The 22,103-nt window shown below is 41.6% G+C and overlaps 1 protein-coding gene across 1 annotated transcript in view; it reads right to left on the minus strand.

Annotated features, from left to right (window-relative positions):
* The window catches only part of KALRN (kalirin, RhoGEF kinase), a 368,140-nt gene that overhangs the window by 150,407 nt on the left and 195,630 nt on the right, over window positions 1–22,103 (minus strand). Inside the window, exons 18-28 of the mRNA XM_009327171.1 lie at window positions 19,575–19,724; window positions 18,508–18,622; window positions 15,805–15,920; window positions 15,113–15,235; window positions 12,365–12,547; window positions 11,147–11,265; window positions 9,831–9,897; window positions 8,797–8,906; window positions 6,297–6,366; window positions 4,497–4,586; window positions 15–107 (exon numbers count right to left, since the gene is read on the minus strand). Coding sequence (XP_009325446.1) covers window positions 15–107; window positions 4,497–4,586; window positions 6,297–6,366; window positions 8,797–8,906; window positions 9,831–9,897; window positions 11,147–11,265; window positions 12,365–12,547; window positions 15,113–15,235; window positions 15,805–15,920; window positions 18,508–18,622; window positions 19,575–19,724 — 1,236 coding nt within the window. The remainder of the gene's footprint in view (window positions 1–14; window positions 108–4,496; window positions 4,587–6,296; window positions 6,367–8,796; window positions 8,907–9,830; window positions 9,898–11,146; window positions 11,266–12,364; window positions 12,548–15,112; window positions 15,236–15,804; window positions 15,921–18,507; window positions 18,623–19,574; window positions 19,725–22,103) is intronic.

Consider the following 22,103-nt stretch of genomic DNA (forward strand, 5'->3'; position numbering starts at 1 on the left):
GCTCACTAAGGTACCTTCAGTAGGAGCTGGTATTTTGTGATCCTCTGGACAGGCTTGATTAAATAAGAAGAGATAGAGTTGGCCAGACCATGTCTTTGCTGAATTTCCTAGAAGAGATAAAAACAGCAGTCAGTCATGGAAAACTGTTAACCCCCTGCCAGACAGAACCACCCATAACTAATTCTAGCTCTGGATCTCTGCATTTTTTTGTTTAGTTTTTTTTAACTCTCTTTAAGCTCACATGCCAATAACTGTGGTCTCAGAAAGGCTGGCAATAAACTGCAGAGTCCCCCTAAGGCCACTTAAACTGCAGGGGCCCTATGCAAGTCGAGCTAAGGCTATGTTGAGTAAACTACATAGGCTTTGATTTAAATATGGCTTATCTGTCATGTCAACTGGTTTCTCCTAGCTATGAAGGCTGAAAGAGTCTTAACATTCAATTAAAATGGAGTGACATTAAATTAAATTGCATGCGTAGGGTGTAATTTAGCTGTCTAAACATAAGCACCTAGTACCATTTGCGAGCCCTGGGGTAGCTGAAATATCTACATGGGAGTAACAGGTCTGACACAGTGCTGACAGACCTATGCTATTCTGAGGTGGCAGCTGCAGGCCAAGAGAGATACCCTTATGATATCTTTTACAGCACTGAATACTTCTGGTTTGTCACCTGAATGTCAACCAAAATGTCTGTGCTGATCACTGTGAGGTGCTCATGAACTTCTGGAGACATTGCAGATAGGCACCTGGTGAGGTCTGCAAAGGGCCCAGCTGCTTCCCTCCAACTGATTCCAGTGGGAGTCAGGAGCTCCTGAAAATCCTACAGGACCCTAATGCACATATTTAGCTATCTAAGAGACTTCAAACTCTTGCCCTACAAGGGCAGATTCTCTGCTGAAATAGAACAGGTTGGAATTCCTTCTGTCTCCACCAGGCCCTGGGCATGCCTCCCCTTGCTTCTGGCCATCAGGAAATCCTCGGTTCCTAAGGGAGCGGATGGGAAGGGGGAATGGGACTTATCTCCAGCTACTGGAGGGTAAATTTGAGGCTGTAAATGGAAGAAGTTACAGAAGATGAAGGGGGAAGAGCTGCCAAGAACAGAGATCTTCTTTCTGTATACAGTCTGATTTTCTGCTGAGTACTAGGGAGTTTACTGTTTTTTTTAGCTCCAGTGTTTATCTTTATGCTGGGATGCAAAAATAGCCACTTTTCACACAATGTGCCAACAGATTTTTTTTTTTTTTTTTTTTTTTTTTTTTTTTTTTTTTTTAGGGGAAAAAAAATCTCTGGTGCCATGAACAAGACCCAAAAGGGAAGGGGCTCTGTGTGGGGGTTAGTGGAGTTTGCATGAAGCTGAGTCATGGCTGGCTCCAAACAGGGACAGTGTCTGCAGAGCACATGGCTGGGACTCAATTAGTAACTGCGGGAGCCAGCAAGACCTCGGCCACGTCTGTGAACTTCCTGGAGCTGGCTAAATACACTTGTTTTTGTAGGATCCAAGTAATGAATTTAGCGCTATTCCTTCCTCCCAGCTCTCTGAATAGCAGGGCATGCTCCCAGCAAGATGCCTCCCCCCCTTCAGGCATTCCTTGCTCTGCCAGGATGCTCCCTGGTGAGACTGTGCAGAGACAGAGTGGGTTGGTGGAGTGACAGCTGTCCCTGCTGCACAGGAACCTGCAGCAGGGAAGCAATAACACTGCTACATGGCAATCAGACAAATACACTGCTGGAAAGGGACCTTCTCCCTGCAGCTCCTCCCCTCTGGTCCCTGAAGAGTTGGAGTAAGATGGCAGCCTGCTGGAGTATGTCTTGGGTTGGCTTTGTAACAACTGGAGAGGTCTGAACTTACTGTGGGTGGAGGTAGAAACTGGAGAGGTCTGTGCAGGGTAGAGCACGGTAGTGCAGACATTTCTCACACACCTCTAAGTAACATGAAGCAGAGAGATATCTGAGCTAGCTTTGAAGCAGCTGGCAGGTTTTAGAAGCAAGCTAGCCACAGGGCTCTCTACTTTGCCCTGCTTCTAGTTTAAAGCAAGCTTGGTTCACATTGTAGTGCACCATGGCTCATCATTAGACACAATTTGGGTGGAAAAGTGTCCCAAGGGCCTGGAAGAAATGAAGGTATCTGACAGGCACCATGTGCTGGCAGTAGTGTGTTGCAAGCCAGATGAGCTGCAGAACAGAATCAATGTGTAGTCTTACATGCAATGACAGAATCCCAGAAAAACACCAAAAATATCCTCTGCGTAGGGCAGCACAGCACCCTCACAGGACCCTCTATGGATAATATGGGGAGAGGAATACTTGAATACAATTTCATACCATAAGAATTGCTGAATTTACCATGAAGCAGTGATAAAGTGCCCAGATTTTGTATCAAATGTCTAAAGAGATTCACAAATTAAGATAAGTCATCTAATTGTGTACAGTTGTTTAGTAGGACAAACTGCATCCTGAACTGGGTGTACAGACCAATGGCTTGCTGAGTAGACTGATTCAGCACTAAAAAACTCATGAAACATTTAGGTTTTGTAATGCATGACAAATCTTTGGTGAGCAATTTCAGAAAAAAATACTACTAAGGAGAAACTGAGACCCTGCTTGCGCCTCTGCCCATTTCCTAAGGGACGCTCTAGCTTGGCAGAGAAACTGTCCAAGAACCATTATCCATGCAGAAACACAATGCTCTGCAATGCTACCAAAGTCAATGAGCTTTACCATGTTCCACTCTGTAAATGCTGGTCATGCAAATTAAAGGTGCCTTGTGGCTTCTTGAATATAACAACTGATCTTTTCCAAGATTAAAAGGAAAAAAATATCCAAAATAGCAGAAGCATATAGATGACTGAACCAAACTCTCTCTTTGTCCTGAGGACCAAAGCTCGCTTAAATAACAGACACTAAAATCAACTCTATCACCTCAATAATACGCTGATTTCCACCAGCTGAAGCCCTTGCAATGAGCCCTGAAGCTGCAAATTTTCCATGGACTTGAAGAGTTCAGACGGATTACTGGGACTACTTGTTTTCATCTCCAAGGTGGCTTTCTATGATGGTTTATGCAATTTAAGGGGTTGTACGCTTGCGATCTTCAAGCAGGCTTCTTACTAAGGAGTGTTATTCTAGATGACTCACTCTCATCATCAGGGTGTTTTGGGAAATTCCAGGTTCTTCCTGGAAGAAAAGAACCAGCCATTTCCTCCATATTTCTTGGACCAGACTGTCCCCTGTCCTGCCACTTAACCACTGCCACTCCAAGATCAAGATAAGAAGGATCTACAGCTACTTCGAACTACCTTAGTCAGACTGAGTGACTCCTAGAGGATTTTTGGGGGGGGATAGCCAGCTTTCTCTTTTTGCACAGGCACCACTGGGTAGCCCAGCACAATTGCCACCAATGGAAGGAAAACATCTCCCCTTGCAAAACAGCAGATGCTGATACATGAATATTCTCTATTAAGCAACATCAGGCAGCTTTCTAACCCTTGTACAGAGCTGGAGTGGAAAAAGCTTAGCAGAGGAAACACTTTTAACCTGCGCGAACGCCACTGACAGACACCTAAGGCAGCTCAAACCCTTCACGAGCCACCAACCGGTACTAAACCATTCAACAGGCTCAAGCGCCACCTCCTGGAAAATCCCTTTCAGTTCAAGTCTACTTTTAGACCATTTGGTAACACGGCAAAAAACAAGGCAAAAGAAAAAGGTGTTCATCACTTTTCTTCTGGCTCATGTGAGATCTTTCAGTGTTGAGTTTAACTGGAGTGCTATAACCATTGGCACATATGAAACCCAAAGGAGCTGATTCATGTCAGGCAGGTTGGATCCTGCTGAGTGGTTATGTTTGTAAAAAGATTTTCAATGTTTTGGAAAAAAGGTCTTAGCATTTTTTCAGAAAGCAACTAATTAAAGTTCTAAGCTAGCAGACAAGCATGTCAAAATGGATGAGGTTCCAAAAATCAGAGGGAAAGCTTAGTTTAAAAGTACTCAAAAACTTCAGAGATTTTTCTCAGCCTACAAAACTGAGCTTGGAGCCCGCAAATGTTTATCACCAGGTGTAGTGCTTGTAAGGGAAACAGTCTAATTGCAGTCAATGGAGTCCCTTACTAGCATGATGAAGCAAATGTTTAACAGGGTGGGTAAAATTTGCAGAACAGGAGGACAGGATCTTGTTTTGGACTTAGGGATTTCAGGTTATAAAATATAATGGGATCTGCTTTTCATTTTACCACTAAACCAGATCTTTAGAAAGGATTGGGTCTGAAAAATGCACAAAGTTCCCATAAGAATGTGTGTCTCAATTAAAAACTACTTGCCACGCTGATGAAGATCAAACATCACACCACAGCCTATCAGTTTTCACAGCATGTGATAATCTGCAGCGGAATGAAAAACCCAAATGCCAAAGCACAAAAAGGAACCCGTTGCTCAGATGTAAAGAGGAGGTGTTTCAGCAGCACTATGCGTGCTGAAGGAAAATGGCAATGGCTGCTTACATCAAAGAAAGTCCCTGCATGTTCCAGGATGAGCTGGCTGGAGTCAGGCTTGTTTTTGCAGTAGGTGACATACATCTGAAATTTATCTGCCTGTGAAAACAAACATCAAGGGAAAAGTAAGATAAGCTATTTCTCTGCTTGCACAGTCTTTCATTAAGGCTCACCAGGATAAATACAGGTAATAAACCCCCACCTCTCAAAGCAACATAAGAATTGCAAATTAAGAACAGAAGGCTTATAGACAGTTCATACCTTACCTGAGCAGTTCTGAGGGGAATGAGGTGCACCGTGTAACAGTGGTGGGAGGCTTTCTTTAACAAGTGTCACAGAGGGAAGGCCTAAACCTCTAATCCAGCTATAAAATAATTTCTAAGAGCTCCAATGATGTTACACAGATTGTATCCAAAAGTCTGCAGGTCTCAAAACCCAGTCATGAAATGTTGGCTTTATCACCTACTTACAGATAAAGCCAGTGTAGAAACTCTGGGCAAAAGACTCACCTAGCTTAAACTGGCTCGAGCCAACATTTTTGACTTGAGACTGGCTCAGATTTGTGATGCCTGGCCCAAACTTGCCTTTCCTACCTTGGTTCAGACTTTAATGGCTCAAACTTTATGTTGTGCTAGGAGTGTTTTGCATTTAATTTCCTAATTTATTTATTTTTAAGAGGAAATTAAAAGCATCTGTGCACTCCTGCCTTAGAACATTTTCATATTACTGAACTCTGGTCTCAGGGAGAGGCAGGCAAACAAAAGAGGAGGATGGCCGCCTTTTATTACTGTTGCATTTTTTATACCACGTATCTAAATAACAGGACCCTACAATTGGGCAGGCAGCTTTGTATGTATGTCTGTAACCATACACACAGCTCTGGACATGTACTATTGCTTAGATGATGTGGTAGTATCTTAAAAGTACCATGAAGATTTTGCACAGAAAAATACGTAAATGTATCCATCTTTCATAAATATGTAACTACTTCTTTTTAAACAATATTTCTGAATCCATTTCATCAATATTTTTGTCATGTTTTTAAATTAAAAGCCCATTTGAAATCTTCCAAACATGCTCATTTTTTTTGGTAGGTGAAAATGTTCCATAGTGACTTTTAAAATACTAATTCCCAGCCTTGAAATACGAATAAAACCATCAGAGAAAACATGATGGCTGACTTGTGTGGTAAATATTTTGAAAAGAGAACAGCTTTCATACAGATAAATTACTGTAGCCAATTCCGGGAGCCTCCTACACCCATGAAGGCTCTTAGCATCAAGATTTCAAAGTCCTGTTGGAAATCATCCTGGCATTGGGTAATGGAACGAGAGAGCACAGTGGCTCAGCAATTTGACACTAATTTCTGAAGAAAAATGTTGATAAAATATGTTGTTCATGCCTTTGTAGAGGTCTCATGGCATGACTAAAATTCTCTAAGGAGGGTATATTAAGATTTTAAATGTCCGTCCTCCCAGGGCCCTTCGCAAAGAAATGAATGTCACTCCTAAATACAGGTTTGGTTTGATGAAGTCCTGTTAAACAGGAACCAGCAGAGGTAAAAGCTGTGCTGGTCAGTGCAGGACAAAGACAGAGGCTCTGGAAAGCCTTCACACCACTGCTCAGGGGAAGAGTTAAGGGAGGGAACCTTTCACCCTGGGAAGAGGTGAAGGACAAAGTTGTAGTCCAGATCAGATCCTAATCTCACTTATCACTAAGGACGTAACCCTTGCACCAATTCCCAGCTTGTTTCCGTCTGTGCTGGAGGAATTAATTTGAATAAATAATGAAAAGAAGAAGCCTCATTACCCAGGTGACGAAGCAGTGGCCCACATCCTCAGGCAGTTGTTCGTATTTCTCTAGTTCTTTCAGAAAAATGCTGAAAAAAGAAGCACCAATGTAATTAGTTACAGTCAAATACCCAGGAGAAGCAGAATGACCAATGGGTTAATCAGTGCTAATGATCAATACTTGTATCTTGATTATGAGGCTAATCAAGTGTCCTGCCAGTGGGAAAAGTGTGTCTTTGCCAAGGTATGCTTTGGTTTTTGAGCACAGTCATGCCTGAGTCAACTAGAAAGGAAAAAGGTAGCAATCCCTAGTAGGGGGTCAGTGTATTCAGGACTGCAAAGTGATATTCAAGAACCAGATCGTGAATCTTCAAAAAGATCTTGTGCAGTGGTTCAGAGGAAGAGCAAAAAGAGAAGCCCAAACCTGCCAGCTTTCCATCACCAAACTCAGCACACTGGGCAAAGGACAACAATTTAAACAAGCTTGACGCTTCATAGGTAAGTAGTAAACTCCCAAAATACAGATTTTGTAATCAACTCTATCTCAACACCTTGTACTATGAGTGACATCTCTGTTTGCAGATAGAGCCCTGTACAATGCCTGGGTGGAAAGAGGAATGTGAAACAGAAGTTGCAGAAGGAGAAGCAACTGAATCTGCTGTTTCCCCAGCCCTGAATCAGGCTGGGGGATGCCTTAACATCACCAGCCAAAGGAGAAGATTGTGGAGGACGCTGGTGAAGGCAAAGGCGGGGCAATTCATTTTAGCATTGCTAGAAGTTTTAGTGGGAAAAGGATTATGCAGAAGCAGCAGGCTGGAGGAGGATGGGTCAGAGAAAGGACAAATGACAGCAGCAGGGAGCTGAGGGGCATGTCTGAGGGTTGAAGGCGTGTCAGCTGGGAGCAAGGGAAAGTCAAAAAGGAGAGTAATCAGATGGCATCAGTCAGGGTCACTAAAAAGAAGATATAGCCCCACAAAGAGAGGGGAAGTGGGAAGGCAATTGGGTGATCCTAGCATAGTTTTAAATGGGAGTAGAATACTTACCTGTATGACAGGGCAATTCTTGTGGTCTGGAAGTCAATTCATCTATTACTTAAAGGCCTTTTTAATGTAATGTGTAGTTTGAATCTACCATCCTGATATGCTTTGAAGCTGCTTGCACAAAAACATGCATATGGCAGCCTCTGTTGAACCATATTTATGTGTCTGTGATGACCACATTTTGTGTCTGTGATGGTGCATTTATCTGGCTGAAGCACTGAAAGTCTTCCAGAACTTCAACAGAGAAGGGTTTTCTGATTTGTTTTTCAAGCTGCTTTGGTTTTGACGTGTGTCTTGGTTTCGGCAGGGACAGAGTTAATTTCCTTCCTAGTAGCTGGTACAGTGCTGTGGTTTGGATTTAGGGTGAGAACAATGTTGATAACACACCGATGTTTTAGTTGTTGCTAGGTAGTGTTTACACTAGTCAAGGACTTTTCAGCTTCCCATGCTCTACCGACTGAGAAGGCTGGAGGTGCATGAGAAGCTGGGAGGGGACACGGCCGGGACAGCTGACCCAAACTGGCCAACGGGATATTCCACACCATATGACGTCATGCTCAGCACATAAAGCTGGGGGAAGAAGAAGGAAGGGGGGGACGTTTGGAGTGATGGTGTTTGTCTTCCCAAGTAACCGTTACGCGTGATGGAGCCCTGCTTTCCTGGAGATGGCTGAACACCTGCCTGCCCATGGGAAGGAGTGAATGAATTCCTTGTTTTGCTTTGCTTGCGTGCACGGCTTTTGCTTTACCTACTAAACTGTTTTTATCTCAACCCACGAGTTTTCTCACTTTTACCCTTCTGATTCTCTCCCCCATCCCACTGGCGGGGAGTGAGCGAGCGGCTGCGTGGTGCTCAGTTGCCAACTGAGGTTAAACCACGACAACGTGTAACTTGAAGACAGACTTTGAAATTCAGACTGAACTTGTGGGATTCAGCACCCCTAAATGTTAAGTTTGTAACTGCTATTGCATTCACATTATAGCAGGGAAACAATGCCTTCAAAGCTGATCTGATACACAGTCTTATCCTGATAAAAGGGAGTACTGTTAGTTACAGATTAAATACAGAGAGCCTCCAAGAAGTGGCAGGAAAGCTACTTATTAACCCAGCTCATGTCAGCCATTCCTTTTTTCCCCTCGTGTTTTCCAAGCGATCATACTTTTGACAGGCAAGTTTCCAGACTAGATCTAGTGCTGTGAGATGGAAAGCATGTATAGGACTACAAAGCACTGGTATAATATGACTTGAACATTGTTAATCAGCTGAAAGCAAAGTTTAAACTAAGATGCAATTCATTTTTGTAAAAGAAACAAAACAAGAAATCAAACATTATTTTGCAAATCTGGATCAATTACTTTACACTCCAGCGTGCATTGTACTGTAGGTGTTCACTGCAGACACCACATAGATGTACAGGTATACACATGCCTTTGGTTTCCTTGGTCAGTAAACATTAACAGAACTGTTAGGAAAACCTACTTGTTATGAAAGTCATATATCTCCTGAATATTGCCAAAGATGACGTGTTCTTTATTAAGGATCCCAGCGGGTATTTCTTCCACTCCACTTGTCATTTCCCAAAGGTAAGTCTGGAAGACACCAGCAATTCTTAACTTTGTGAATAAATGCAGTGAAAAATAATAGATCTCCCTATTTTATTGCCAAAGGCACAGGCTGACAAGGGAACTATGTACTTTGAAATTAAACAAACAAGTTAAAAAAAAATAAAAATGTTCCAGTGTCACAGAAAGCTCTCCAAAGAAATTCAAAGTGCTGGCACTCAGAAGTTGACTGAGGAAAAAGCAGAAACATGCCAACACCACCTGTCTTTGCTGTCCAACTGACGGTGTCCAAAAACTGCAGGCAGAAACAGTTGAAAGATAAGCTGGATTTGCGACTTCAGTAGCATTAGATACATAAAAATCTCTTTCAAACTGCAGGAATGTGAAAGCTGACAGATTTCACTGAAATACACTCTGCTTTTTGCCCTGAATATCACAGTCCCCTTCAGGAACACCCTGCTGTAGAGCTAGGCAAGGTATTCGACAGTGCAAATCCAGCTCCTTCTCTAGCATGAGATGATCCAAAGGAATAGATTTGAATTCTTAAGAAAATGCTCCACGATTCAAAAAGGACTAGAAACCAACAAATTTCAGGTCAACGTGCAAATATATTGCTCTTTACTGAGTCTGAGGACATTGCTCTCACTCTGCAGGGGTCAGCACAGCTTTGTAAATAAAGGCACACTCAGGTATCCCTGGAGGTGCAGACCGTGGGGAGCTCCTCCGCGTGGGGAGCTCAGGGCACGGTTCTGCCAGTGGGAGACAAGCTCCCTCTGCTGCCCACCCAGCTGCCACCACCAGCAGGACATAGCTCTGCGGCTAGCCACCAGAGGTGGTACCCTCACACAGACTCTTGTCAAGATCAGCCTTTGCAACACAGTGAACATCACTACCGCAAAGGATACCATGTCCTTCCTGAAAATACTGGACACTTCCCGGGCTGTAACTCACCTCTAAACATTCATGTAAGTCCCTGACATAAGCTTTTTCCGTCTGAAGCAGCTCAGCCATAATGAATCTGAAAAAAGAAAGTATTTCAGGTGTTTTGGACACTATAGGCATTTGGACAATGAACAGAAAACAAAACATCCCTCTGTTGTCTTCATGAATCAGTGTACTTCCACTCAGCCTTCAGCTGCCTCACTTTGCACCTTTCAGCTCCATGAATGAAATACCACTTCATACTCTAGTCCCTTGTAGGGTTAGTTTCTAAATATCTTTTCTGCATAAAATTCTATTAAGTTGTATTCCTGCAACCCTGAGGTGTGATCTACTAACTACATGCCCATCCTTAACAGTCAACTGATTCTCAGAATTTTTTTTTCCCCAGGAGTAAGGACTTGAGATTCACCAACACCACTTGCATCTTCACTGATAGTCATGGTACATCACCCTGAAACTTGACCTTCAGTGTCAATACAGATGGATTTGGGAGACACCACTACTTTCAAGAGGCTTCAGCAGCTTGGTATCTGACTGGAGAAAATAATCCAGGCTGCTGGGAAGCCCAACAACCACATCTGTGGTGCCTGAGGCTGGGCATCTCAAAGTTGAAACGCCCAATGTTTTTAAAATGTGCCACAGGCAGACCAAGTGTAAACACTGTTCCCTAAAGTAGAAACTGTTTCTTATCAAGGTTATGCACTGTAGTGACAATTTCAGAGGGCTAAGGACCGTACATACAAATGCTTTCCAGAATATTCTCACATGAAATTTAAGACAAAATACTGTGAAATTTGTCTGTTTCTAGATTTAAGTGCAACAAGCACTCTCCAAATATTTCCTCTAATATGAAATATTTCCAGTTCTCACAGTTCTACACCCACTGAAATTTGAACCTAAACTTCAAGTGAACTCTTGTGCCACTGAAACCCAGTTAACTCCTCTGGATGTCATTGGAGTTTAGATGATATCTAGACATATAAAGATGCCTTTCATTTTTTCTGTTCATTTTACTTTTCACATACAGCCACAAAGAAAGCATGACAATGAGTATCTCCATGACATCAGGGTCTAATCGAAGTGCCTGACTCACTCCTTTCCCTTTCCAAAAGTAACTTCTGATTAAAACCAGAAGAAATTCAACCTGTATGTTCCAAAATTCTCTAGCCTACAAGTCAACTTCTGCCTTACACCTGTAGACTTATCTCAATAGCTCCGCAGCTGGAAGGAGTTATAGGACCGTCAGTCAGTTCTGGTCATGCAAATATCATAGAACTACTCTTAGATAATGTGTCATGGCAGACTGTGAGCATTTGCAGACATACTCTTTCTTTCTGGCTGACTTTCTTTTTTCTTCATTGACTTCATGATTTGCATCTCGCAGCTTCACCTCCCGGTCTGAAAGACTTGCTGGAATAATATCTAGTTCTAGGTCCTTGTTATCCTAGAAAAAGTGACAGTACAGATTTTAAATTCATTGTAACCCTACTGTTGTGCAAAATGCAGCATGTTCATGAGATCAAATGGATAAGAAGGGACAAAAGTAAGATAAAGATACCAATGTCAGAAAGCAGGAAATTCAAAGAGGTTTATAAGAACTACAGTAAGAAGGGAGAAGGTGAGAAGGAGAGCAAGAAACGTTAAAAAAATGCCAACTATGCCATTTATTATAGCCTTCATTGTTACTCCTATCTAGAAATAGGTATTGACGACAAACATCTAAATTTTGCCTTGCTCCTTCACATCTAAATTAGTTGCCTAGTATGGGACTTCATAAATAGTCTGATTAGGTAGGGCACTATGCAGAGACAATCCCAACTTCCAGTGGCCTTCTGCCATGGAAATACCTTTCCAGACTGTGGTTAGTAACTTTGTATAAACCAGAGACCCTACAAGGAACAGTACATTTAAGGTATCTTGAGGGTGTAAGTGAGGGAATTTATTCCTTTTTCTTTTATACTTAATATCGAAGGATGGTTGACTGAAACGTTTTTAAGTGTTTCTGCTTCTGGCACTCCCCCTTAATACTGTGGCCAGGGAACAGCAGGAGGTTCTAATTTTTCTTTTGCTTGTGTTGCTCTATTACACCTAAAAGAGCTCAGAGGTGAGGTTGGGGATCAATTTTTTGGTTGGTTAGTTAAAGGATGAGAGAGTGGAAACTTACAGTCAAAGCCTGAGTTTGATTCAAAATAATGGTGTGGGAGCAGAATTTATGGCTTATGCTAAAATTAACACTGACTTTTATTCAAATAATGTGTTTCCCTCTCCTTCCCAGTAGCTGTATGGTCTCCTGGAGAATGGTGCAAACATTTATTTAGAAAGTCTTTCTGATCTTCATCTGTCTCCTCCTCATATCACTGATCTGCCACAAAAAACCTTTTTCTCTTCAGAAACAGTTCTGAGCTTCGCTAGGTAGGTTGATTAGGTTTTAAGTATTTCTAAGGGACACACGATAACCTGCAGCATTCATACCACAGCCTTCACTTCCCTCTGTGACTTTCAGCTTTGGTATAAAAACCCAGCAGGACATGGACTTACAGTACCTCTGTATTGATTCCAAGGGCTTTTTCCAGGGAGTAGCGGTATTTCCCCATCCTGAGAGAGAAGTCACGGTAGCGTTTGTCAACAGTGGTGACCCACTTCCTAATTTCAGTTGCGTGTATATGTCCTTTTTCTACAAAGCTGTCAGCCAACTGGATGAGAAGCTTCACTTTCTCCTTTGTTTGCTGCCCAAAATACGGTCCTTGGTTATGTTGCATTATTATAATTTCCTTTGCTTTTAATTCACACAAGCAGTCAGAAGCAGCTCACGATTTTTTATACATCATTAAAGAGTGCCTGTACTTAATCTTATACAGAATCAGATGCTTTAAACTTTTCCCAGTAAAACATGAAAGGAATGACATTTTTGTAAGGACACTTATGAAGCTGCAGGAGATAGAAAAAGTCACATTTTCAAAACCACACACACACAAACACATAAGGAAAACATGTTGGAAGTTAGACATGCCTCGTTCCCATAACCAAAAACTTATTTTTTGTGAGCCTTGGAGTAGAAGACAGGATTTTAAAAATCACACCTCATAAAATACATCAAGTTACTCTGAATCTATACCTAGGTGGTTCTGCAGACCTGTGTAGGCAGGCCATTAATACACCACATATTGGTCCAGGAAGTGAGTTTGAGTCACTACTACTCTGTTTCAGAAACAAACAGAATTTAAATCCAAATTCCTAGTCTACTATAAAATCTCCCATCAGTATTTTAGTTCCAGTTAGAGCATTACAGACTAAAAGATGCCTGAACTCCAAAACACACACTGAAACCCCAAACCTTCCAGAGGTCTTTTCTATTCCACTTGGGCTCTGACTGCCCTGCCCCTTAGATACTGTGGTTTTCCATGTTGAGGAACGTTGTGCAAATCCGGCACAAAAGAGCTAGTTATAAATTTTAGCTTAGATTCCAAATCTATCCTAGGAACTGAAGGTGCCTGGACCCTATGTTTGAGCCAACTCAAGTACAAAATGCTTATAAAAACTGAGATATCAACTGCACAGACTGCACTCCAGCTGTGACACACATGTTAATCCTCAAAAGCAAAAGGAGAATCAGTCATATCCCCCAGAGGTACTGGTAAGCTGCTTTTCAGAGATGGGGAGAACTTTCCACTCTGCCTGAAGCGAGACATACTATCAAGTACTTGACATTATCAGCAATCTGGCCACAAATAGATAAACGCATGTCAGACCAGAAAACATCTAGCAGATTTGAAACACAAAACTAAATTCAAGAAATTTCACCAGCAAAATAAATTAACAGCTGAATCAGAGGTCATTTTAACAAATTAATTGAGTACTTAAGCAAGGCTAGGTATGGAGAAGTAAAAATCTGACTTCCTGTTATATTTAGAGGGTGTTTCATTCCCAAAAGCTACTGGCTTTTGCTTTCCAAACAATTGGTTTGGCCAGAAGGTTATTTGGATCAGGAAGGCTTTCAGTTACAGCTTAATTTGAGAATAACATTAGTCTGGGAGTGACATGCATTTACCAGATTGCACATGGCAGTGAAAATATTCTAGGTCAGCAGTTGGAAAATGATTTACTAGTGCCCTAGGGAGCAAGACTAGATGCATCAGTGTAAGGAACAGCCAGTAATGGTCAATAAGGAACAAGGTATAAAACTCAATCCTAGACAAAGTCAAGAGTAGAAATAGTTTGGAAACTTCAGGATGAATCAGGATTATTCTGATCACAATTAAATTATAAACTGGAACATGATTTCAGGCAGACTGATTATGGGTGGTTGGAGGCCAGGAGTACTGTTAAAGGAATGTTGTACGGGTCCTGTCTGATTAAATTAACTTCCATCCACTGCTAGTTAGCTCCCATTTTCACAAACATGCAAGCTAAGGAAAAAGGAAGGAGACAAGAACACCACAAAGCCTGTGAATCAAACCCATGCAAGTATGGGCAGCCTAATGAGGAATTTAAGGATTACAGAAGATCAATTTCAGGACACGGTGAAATGAAGCTACATAATACCAAAGCCATGGTCTTGCTGCAGTCCGACTTTGCAATTTAGATCCATATGAGTGACTGTTAATACCCCTGTGGATTCACTGTCTGTGAATTACCTATGGTTTGCATTAATTTGTCTGAGGCAGATCCAATCACCATTCCTCTGTAAACCCCACCAGATTTCTCAGAATTGCTCCATATAAATTAATAGATTCTTGGTAATGCAGCTTTGTATTAAAAAATGTTCACCCCAGAGATTACAATCCCATTTATTTAAAGTATTTTGTTAGGATCAGCAGATTATTTCTAATGAGGTAAATGATCATCTGTGATCAACCCAGCTGGAATTAATGAAACAAATTGTTGTTGTAATGACAGAAGACAGACAGGGAATCGAAGATGACCTTGGATATGTTCAGATCAATTAGTTACTCTATACCATTCTTGTATGATTGTTTGAGGATGGAATTGGGGTATGTCTCATTAGGTTGCTGTGAAATCTGTATGCAAATGGACTTTCTCTTCCTTCTGATCAGAACAAAAATGCTCCACAACCAGTACAGACTAAGGGGGAGAAAACCTCCTTTTTGTGCTTATGTCTTGCTAAAAATGAAAGATCACAGCTCTCAAAAGGCATTTATCTTCTGGGCTAGGAATGTCAGGAGGAAAACACAAAATCAAGAGAATATTATTACAGAGATTTAAGGCATTGAAACAGGATCATAAACACAGACTAAGGCAGATGCCATAATTAGATTACAGTCACTGTTTACCTTGGCAGGTACTCTGAATTCCCCATATTCCTTCAGGAGTTCCTGAGTTTCTTCTGCTGATTCCCCTGTGGAGTTGTGAGTAGAGAGGTAATATTCGCCTGTTTCTTGGATCCAGTCTAAGGCCTGTGAATGTCAAAAACAACCAAAGGAAAAACAAAACAAACAGTCTTTTTATTTCAAGAACTAATCATCTGACAAAAAAAATCGGCGAGGTAAAGGATATCAAACCCATTGGGACTTAATACTGTGTATACTAAAACACTTTTTAGGAACACATAAAAAGAATACAGTAATCAAAGCAGGTGGGAGGGGATACAAAAGGAGCTGTATGTTTCCTAGGAGAAAAAGAAATGTAGGGAATTCTACCTATATACAGATAAATCTGCACACAGAGAAAGCAGTGTTCTCATTCAGTAATAGCTCAATAAAACATTTTGCTCTTCTATTTATTTTCAAACAAATGAACAAATCCAGAAATTAATCTGACCTGGCAAAAATACTGAGTTTTGTTGTTGGGTTTTGGAATTTTCGTAAATTGTTTTAAAAATCTACATTTGCCACGTTTTCAAATATTACAGTTTTTAAATACAACTTGAGATTGCAACAGGAACCCCACACAGAGGCATTACACAGACAAAAGAAATATTTACACACTGCCAGGACAGAAAGACAAAGTGGGGTTTTTACACTACCTGCTTGGCACTGCGCTCAAAGACAACATATTGTTGGCACTGATCTAATCTCCGCTTCTTCAGGGTCCAGAAATGAAGGACGCGGTTCTCCCTCTGCAGTAGCTCACTCAGAATGGCTGTAGGGCAAAGGAAAACATCTGCATGATTAGTGATTCTGTGAGTGCATACTGAAATAAGCCATAAAAAGCTGAGTTTACTCACTCTGCCTGGACCGCACTCCCAAGAGCAGAGCCCCTAAGATTGTACTTCTTAAAAACAAGCATTGATTCAAAGGAGCTGCTTTAATTAAAAAAAAAAAAAAGTGCAGTTGCAGGGTTATCTGGTAAAGGAGAAGATACTAGAACAGAGTTTGGGATTTACCCCAGTAAATACACTGGGGTACATGATTTCTAGTCCTTTTCGTTCTCTTCTGTTGCTTATTTCAGGAGTCTAGTACTGGTTGACAAAGGACAATTTGCCCTTTTACTACCTTGTCTGTTGCTCTGGCCACAGGCTACCCAGCTCTTGGCACTACAGCCTACTGTCCCATGCAGAGCTTTGGTCATGACTGAATTTAATTCAGACCTGAGCCCCCAGTTTTGACATACCTGGTAAGGTTTCTTATACAGCAGTGCTGCCTGGCAACCCTCTATGTGCTGCTCCCTGTGCAGTTATTGCTGGGCTACAATTTTGGGTTGAGGCCTGGTATTGGTCCTCTAAACTGTTTTCTGTGTGACGGGGATGCGACAGACACCCAGATTCAGGAAGAGACTGGCAGCAGACCTGCTACTCCTTGGAGTCTAGGACATACATGTTCTCCTTCAACACCTGAGTGCTCAGCCAGACTGTATCGATTTGATAAAAGGGTGTGATTTAACTCTTTAAAAAGTACCATGGGTTTAACTGAAAAGATTACACGCAGAGAGAGTGTAAGAGATTTACACTATTTAACTGACATAAACTGAGCTAAGACATGTAGCTGGCAGCAGCGTGTTTCATCCCAGCCATGTCTGGGTACGGAGCTCAGGTAGCTACCTCGGCAGGTAAGGCATGGCAGCCCTCCTGCCCTTATCCTCAAAGCAGAGCATCCACTAGAGGGGGCTGAGGCACACGCAGCCCGGGCAGCAGCCACCCTCTTTTATATTAAAACTCTGAGTCTGGCTTCTCAACCACTTACAGTGACTTACGATCATTTACAGCACCTGTTAATATCCTCTCTCACCCTAAGCCCTTTCTGAATGTACTGATATTCGTTGCTTATGTATCAACGCTGGTGGCAGCAAACAGATTTGGATGTATCCCTCCCCATTTACAAATGTGATGCTGATTATGGTCAAAAAATTTGTAATACTTAAGTTAATTGCAAAATCTAGCCCAGTCCCTGCTGAGGGAACTTTGTCTGAATGACAAAATGAACTTGAAGCTTGTCATAGGTGCTCTGGATCAGGTCTCTGCATAAACAGTTTATGCCAAATAAAACTAATTTTGTTCTGTATTAATAACTTTGCTTTGGAAGTACAATAAGTATCCTACTAAATGGTGCTTCTATTCTGAACTAACGTGTCCACTTCAAAGATTTTCTGTGGATAGACTTGCCAAGCATAAGAATTACACGTTTGGCTTAGAAAAAGACTAATATACAAGCTGATTTTTATGTAAGTGAGTAGTTTTAAACAAGCTCAGTGAGGAACACTCACAAGCTTATATTCAGGTGCATATTCAAGGGCTTGCTGAGTCAGGATTTAATTAATTTTCCCGTGATTTTCAACTGTAGGGAACAAAAGTCCACAACAACAACAACAAGCATTTGACACAGTAGCTGGGGAAAGTTGAACAAAGTCATGTTAACAGTGAAGAACTGGTATTGAAAGAAAGGAAGGAAAATAATCTCTTCAGTAGCACCATTTTCATCTGTGCATAACCAAAGTTCCCGTCTCTCCCACACATACAATGACGGCACTGCTTTTAACCTGTATCTTTCTGCAGCTTGTAAGAAAGCCAATAATAATACCAAAAAATGGTTTATTTCTGTAGAATCACTTTGCTCATTCTTATCAATACCTTGCAGCATTACTAGGCACAGATTAACGACTGTTTAATTAAGCAGAGGAGTGGAAACATTTCAAACATCTCAGATGTATCATCTGACTGTAAACAGTGCTCTTTTGACCAAAGGAAAGTAACTACAGGCAGATACTTTTGCTGGTGACTTGTTTGATGTGGTAGGACATCAAACAGGATTCCAGGGACAAAAAAATAGCAGACCTATCCTAGGGACAAACAAGTTTGGGGTTCATTTTTTTCCAGTGCTCAGCAGCAATAGGATGCATCTAGACCTTGTATTTGATATGTGCTTGTTTGTTTATGCATTTTTAGATATTAAGGCAAAATAGTGTCTGATCATCTCAGCTGACAACCTACATGATGGGGGATGGCACAGTGTCACTCCCATGGACTCTCCTGACAAGAGAAGCCAGGCAGAGCCCATGTTTCAAATCCTTTCCCCCCTTCTGTATAAGAATTCATGCCTAGCAGAGGAGGCATTGCTTTCTGAGAGGCGTCACTACCGTTGCTAAAGGTGTCAGGCACATGTATCATTTTAGTGACAGCAAATGGCAAAACTTAAGGTGCCTTCTCAGCATGTTCACAAACTTTAGGATGACCACACAGTAGAGGGGGAAGCAAACAAAACCTTCAATGCTGTCATTGCACCAGCGCACCAACCTTTCACTTGCTGCTCAGGCCCCCTTGTATGGCTTGCTACTCCGGGCATGCTGACATTGTTCCGGTGGATGTACTTGAGAAATACCTCAGCGTTCCTTCGTGCCAGCGTACAGGCCTAAGAAAAACAGCCCCCACCAAAAAGAATCAGTAAGGATGAGCAAAAAAAGCAAAAGGCACCCAAGGGAGTTCTCTGCTTATTTGGGAGGGAGAAGTTCTCTTTCATATGGGAACACGAAAGCTTCAGCTAAGAGTCAATAAACTCAGCTAATAAACTAACAGCCTCATAAATGTATTGAAACACGAGTCATTTTAAATATAGCAGCTGATTTTATTTATTAAGGCAAATTAATGACAATAATAAAACAACTGGTTGTAAAGAGCCAGTACATCACACATTTTCAATCTAACCAAAGCTAACCCATCTCTCAAGAAAAGTACTCATTGTTTCAAAAAATATACAATCTAGAGGCATAATTTCTGAAGCCTTGCCTGCAAGCATAGTTTCATGTTGCATATCAGTTTTAGTGGAAGATGGGAGGCTGGCTCTCAATTGATTTGTCAGCCTACCAGTTCCACAGTTCTTACAAAGCAGCACCTGGAAGGCAGGAGGAAATCTCTGTCTCCATCCTAGTGCTGCCCCGCAGAGACACAATTGCTTCAGTTGTTAGTAGTTCTTCAGTTATTGGCTTGGAGGACAGAGTTTGAAATGCTGGATGGTTTGTATAAGCCAACACCAAAATGCCGTATAATACCTGTCATTTGTAATGCTCATCATATGCAATTTTGAGAATTTGAACTTTGAACCAGCACAACTACTAACATCCTCCAAGTGCAATGCAAATAGCACCTAACTAGTCCTGATGACATCTCTCTGAGATATACATTGATGATAATGCTTATTATCCCTATTATAAGAGTGCAAAACTGGCCTAGGGCTTATACAGCCAGCCAGTAGCTGAACTGGAATTACATCTCAGAGCCTTCTCTCAAACTCACCAACACTGCTCTAAATTGACTACTTAATGGAGAGTTTTCCTGATTTATTAGAGAACTAAATAAAAAGAGACCTTGAGAAAAGCCTCCTTCTGTTCCAGATGTTTGCTGATCAGAGGGATGACGTGGTCTATCTCAGCTGCCGGCCCAAGTTTATCTCGACCTCCACACCAGTCTTCATCCCGTCTGTATTCTTGCTCCAAGCTCTCTAATACGCTGCACACCTGAAACATGCCCATAGCACAACAATTCAGTTCTCTGCAATCATAATCAGGAGGAACATATTCAGTAAAAGTCTATGACCAATAACATTTCAAATCTAAATGTTTTGGACTACGGGCCATGGCATGGAGGGTAAGTGGGTATGAAACAGGCCCTGGACAGAATGATCTAGCAGTTGTTCTTACCCATAGGGATCTCTACTGTTTGGGATGTAATTCATTTGGTTTAAGGGTGATAAATCCTTCTTCTCTTCCAACGGATAATCGGGGGGAAGGTCAAAAGGTTGAATCAAGGCAGGGGTCAGTGTTGGCCTCAGTGGATCATTCAGGAAACAATCCCTATTCCGGAAGGGTGCTTTAGATGTGTTTAAATCCCACTGAAGTCAAGGGACTTAGCACATACTTAAAGAAAAACACATGCTTAAATACTTTCCTGAAACAAAGTCTGAAGCTGGAACTAATTCTCTTCAGCTGCATGTTAGTTGCTCCCTATACAGCTTTTGTAAAGACTGATGGAAACCAATAGACATTAAATCAGTGTCACAACCTAGGTGGATGCAGGTGTTCCACTGTACAGGTCTTACACACGTATCTTCTATCTTGGTAGAATAATGGGAATGAGGTAAATAAACCAACACAGTCTGGAAACTGTGTGTGCAGTGGCCTTGGACAAGGCTGAGCCTTTTGCATTGCAGATCCTGAAAATGACTTTTAGTGGCCTGTGCAGACACCAAAAAAACTGCAAAAGTTTTCAGGACCATTTGGAACTTTCCTCTTCTCTTCCAGAGGGCTCTTCCTACACACTCCACTGCTGAGATTACTCAAGATCCAGTCAATTATTGCTGGGGGTCCAGCTAACCTTGTTCACCCTTTTCTTGCTCAATCCTGCAACTTTTATATGAACAGTTATAATTCAGAGGACCCTACATGGTCAAGAGCATAGTCTGGAAGAGACTATGCATCACACACTAATCCTCCCCACTATTGCAGGCCATTTTCATATAACGCCATTCATGAACACATCAAACTCAGTTTTAAAATTGGTGAACTGAGGTGAACTGATCAACTTACTCTGCCACCAGGCTGTTCAAGGACCTTATGCATTTGGCAATCTAAAATCATCATCTTGCTTGGATGCAAACCAGCATTCACCCTCGAACATTTATTGGAGAGCAAGTGACCCATGTATTATTCAGGCACAGAAAAGCATTTCCATTTTACTTCTTAGTTCTTGAAAACTTTGGTACTCTGTTGGACTTTGGTGACTTAAAAAAAATGAAAGTAGATGGACTACCTGGGGTCCACATCTTTTCAGAAAGGATGGTCCCTGCACATGCAAATATCATCTCTCTGTTAAGACAATGAGAGAAATTAATATGAAGTGGGCTGTCAATGAAGTCAGAGAGAAACTGGGCTATTCGAAAGAGGGCTCCACCAGTTATATCAAGAACATAGTATGCTTAGGGAAGACGGGCATGAAAAAGTTTGGCTGATTGCGAGAGTCTCTCCACCCTTTTAGCTGCTTTTTCTAGGTACTTTGAGAATTCAGGACCTAGTAAATTACTCAATCCACTGTCATCTAGTCAGGGAGCAGGCCGTTAAGGACCGTAGATCAGTCATGCAGCCCAAGAGAAGATGACAGACTACATGCAGCAGTGAGTTTACGAGCATTCAAAGACTGAATGATCTTTGCCCTAAACATTTGCTGAATAGACACAACTAATCAATGAACTGGTGGGCACTGCAGTATGCTTGTCTATGACTTGGAAACAGGAAGAGAGACCGAATTGATAAATTACTGGCTATGCATATTTTGGCCAGCACATTTGACTGTCTGAAGCACTAATGAATCCCTTAATGGTTGTCATTTCTCACAATCCTCCACCAGCAGTCATTCATTTCAATCTTGAATGCATCAGGGACTGTAAATCTGTTTGAGGCTTCGCAGTGAAAGACATTCATTAAAAGGAATGAATTCATCTTAAACAATCTTAAAAATGCATTAAACAAATGACACCAAAAAGTGGCCCAAGGATCACCTACAGCCTCGATGTTAAGGAAAAAATAATCTCTTTCCATAATGATATATTTAGTTGTGCTAAAAAACTTCCCATGTCTGGTTCTCTAATTGAGGAACTAACTGTGTGATAACAATAGAAAATTTAATGGAAATCACTGCTGCCTTTTGTATAAAACCAGAGGTTCCTGCAATGTCCATGCTAATACGAACTGCCTGGCTGCAGTAAATTACATCAGGCAAGGCTATTCGAGTATCCACACTATGACGCTAATTCTCACTGACTACAGTGTAAATGGCACCTGTTCGTGCCATTATTTGTGCCAATAATCCCACCATACCAGCAGCCAACGGGAATGTGTTTT

This window comes from Pygoscelis adeliae, unplaced genomic scaffold, assembly GCF_000699105.1.
Source record: "Pygoscelis adeliae isolate BGI_AS28 unplaced genomic scaffold, ASM69910v1 Scaffold227, whole genome shotgun sequence".
NCBI lineage: Eukaryota > Metazoa > Chordata > Aves > Sphenisciformes > Spheniscidae > Pygoscelis > Pygoscelis adeliae.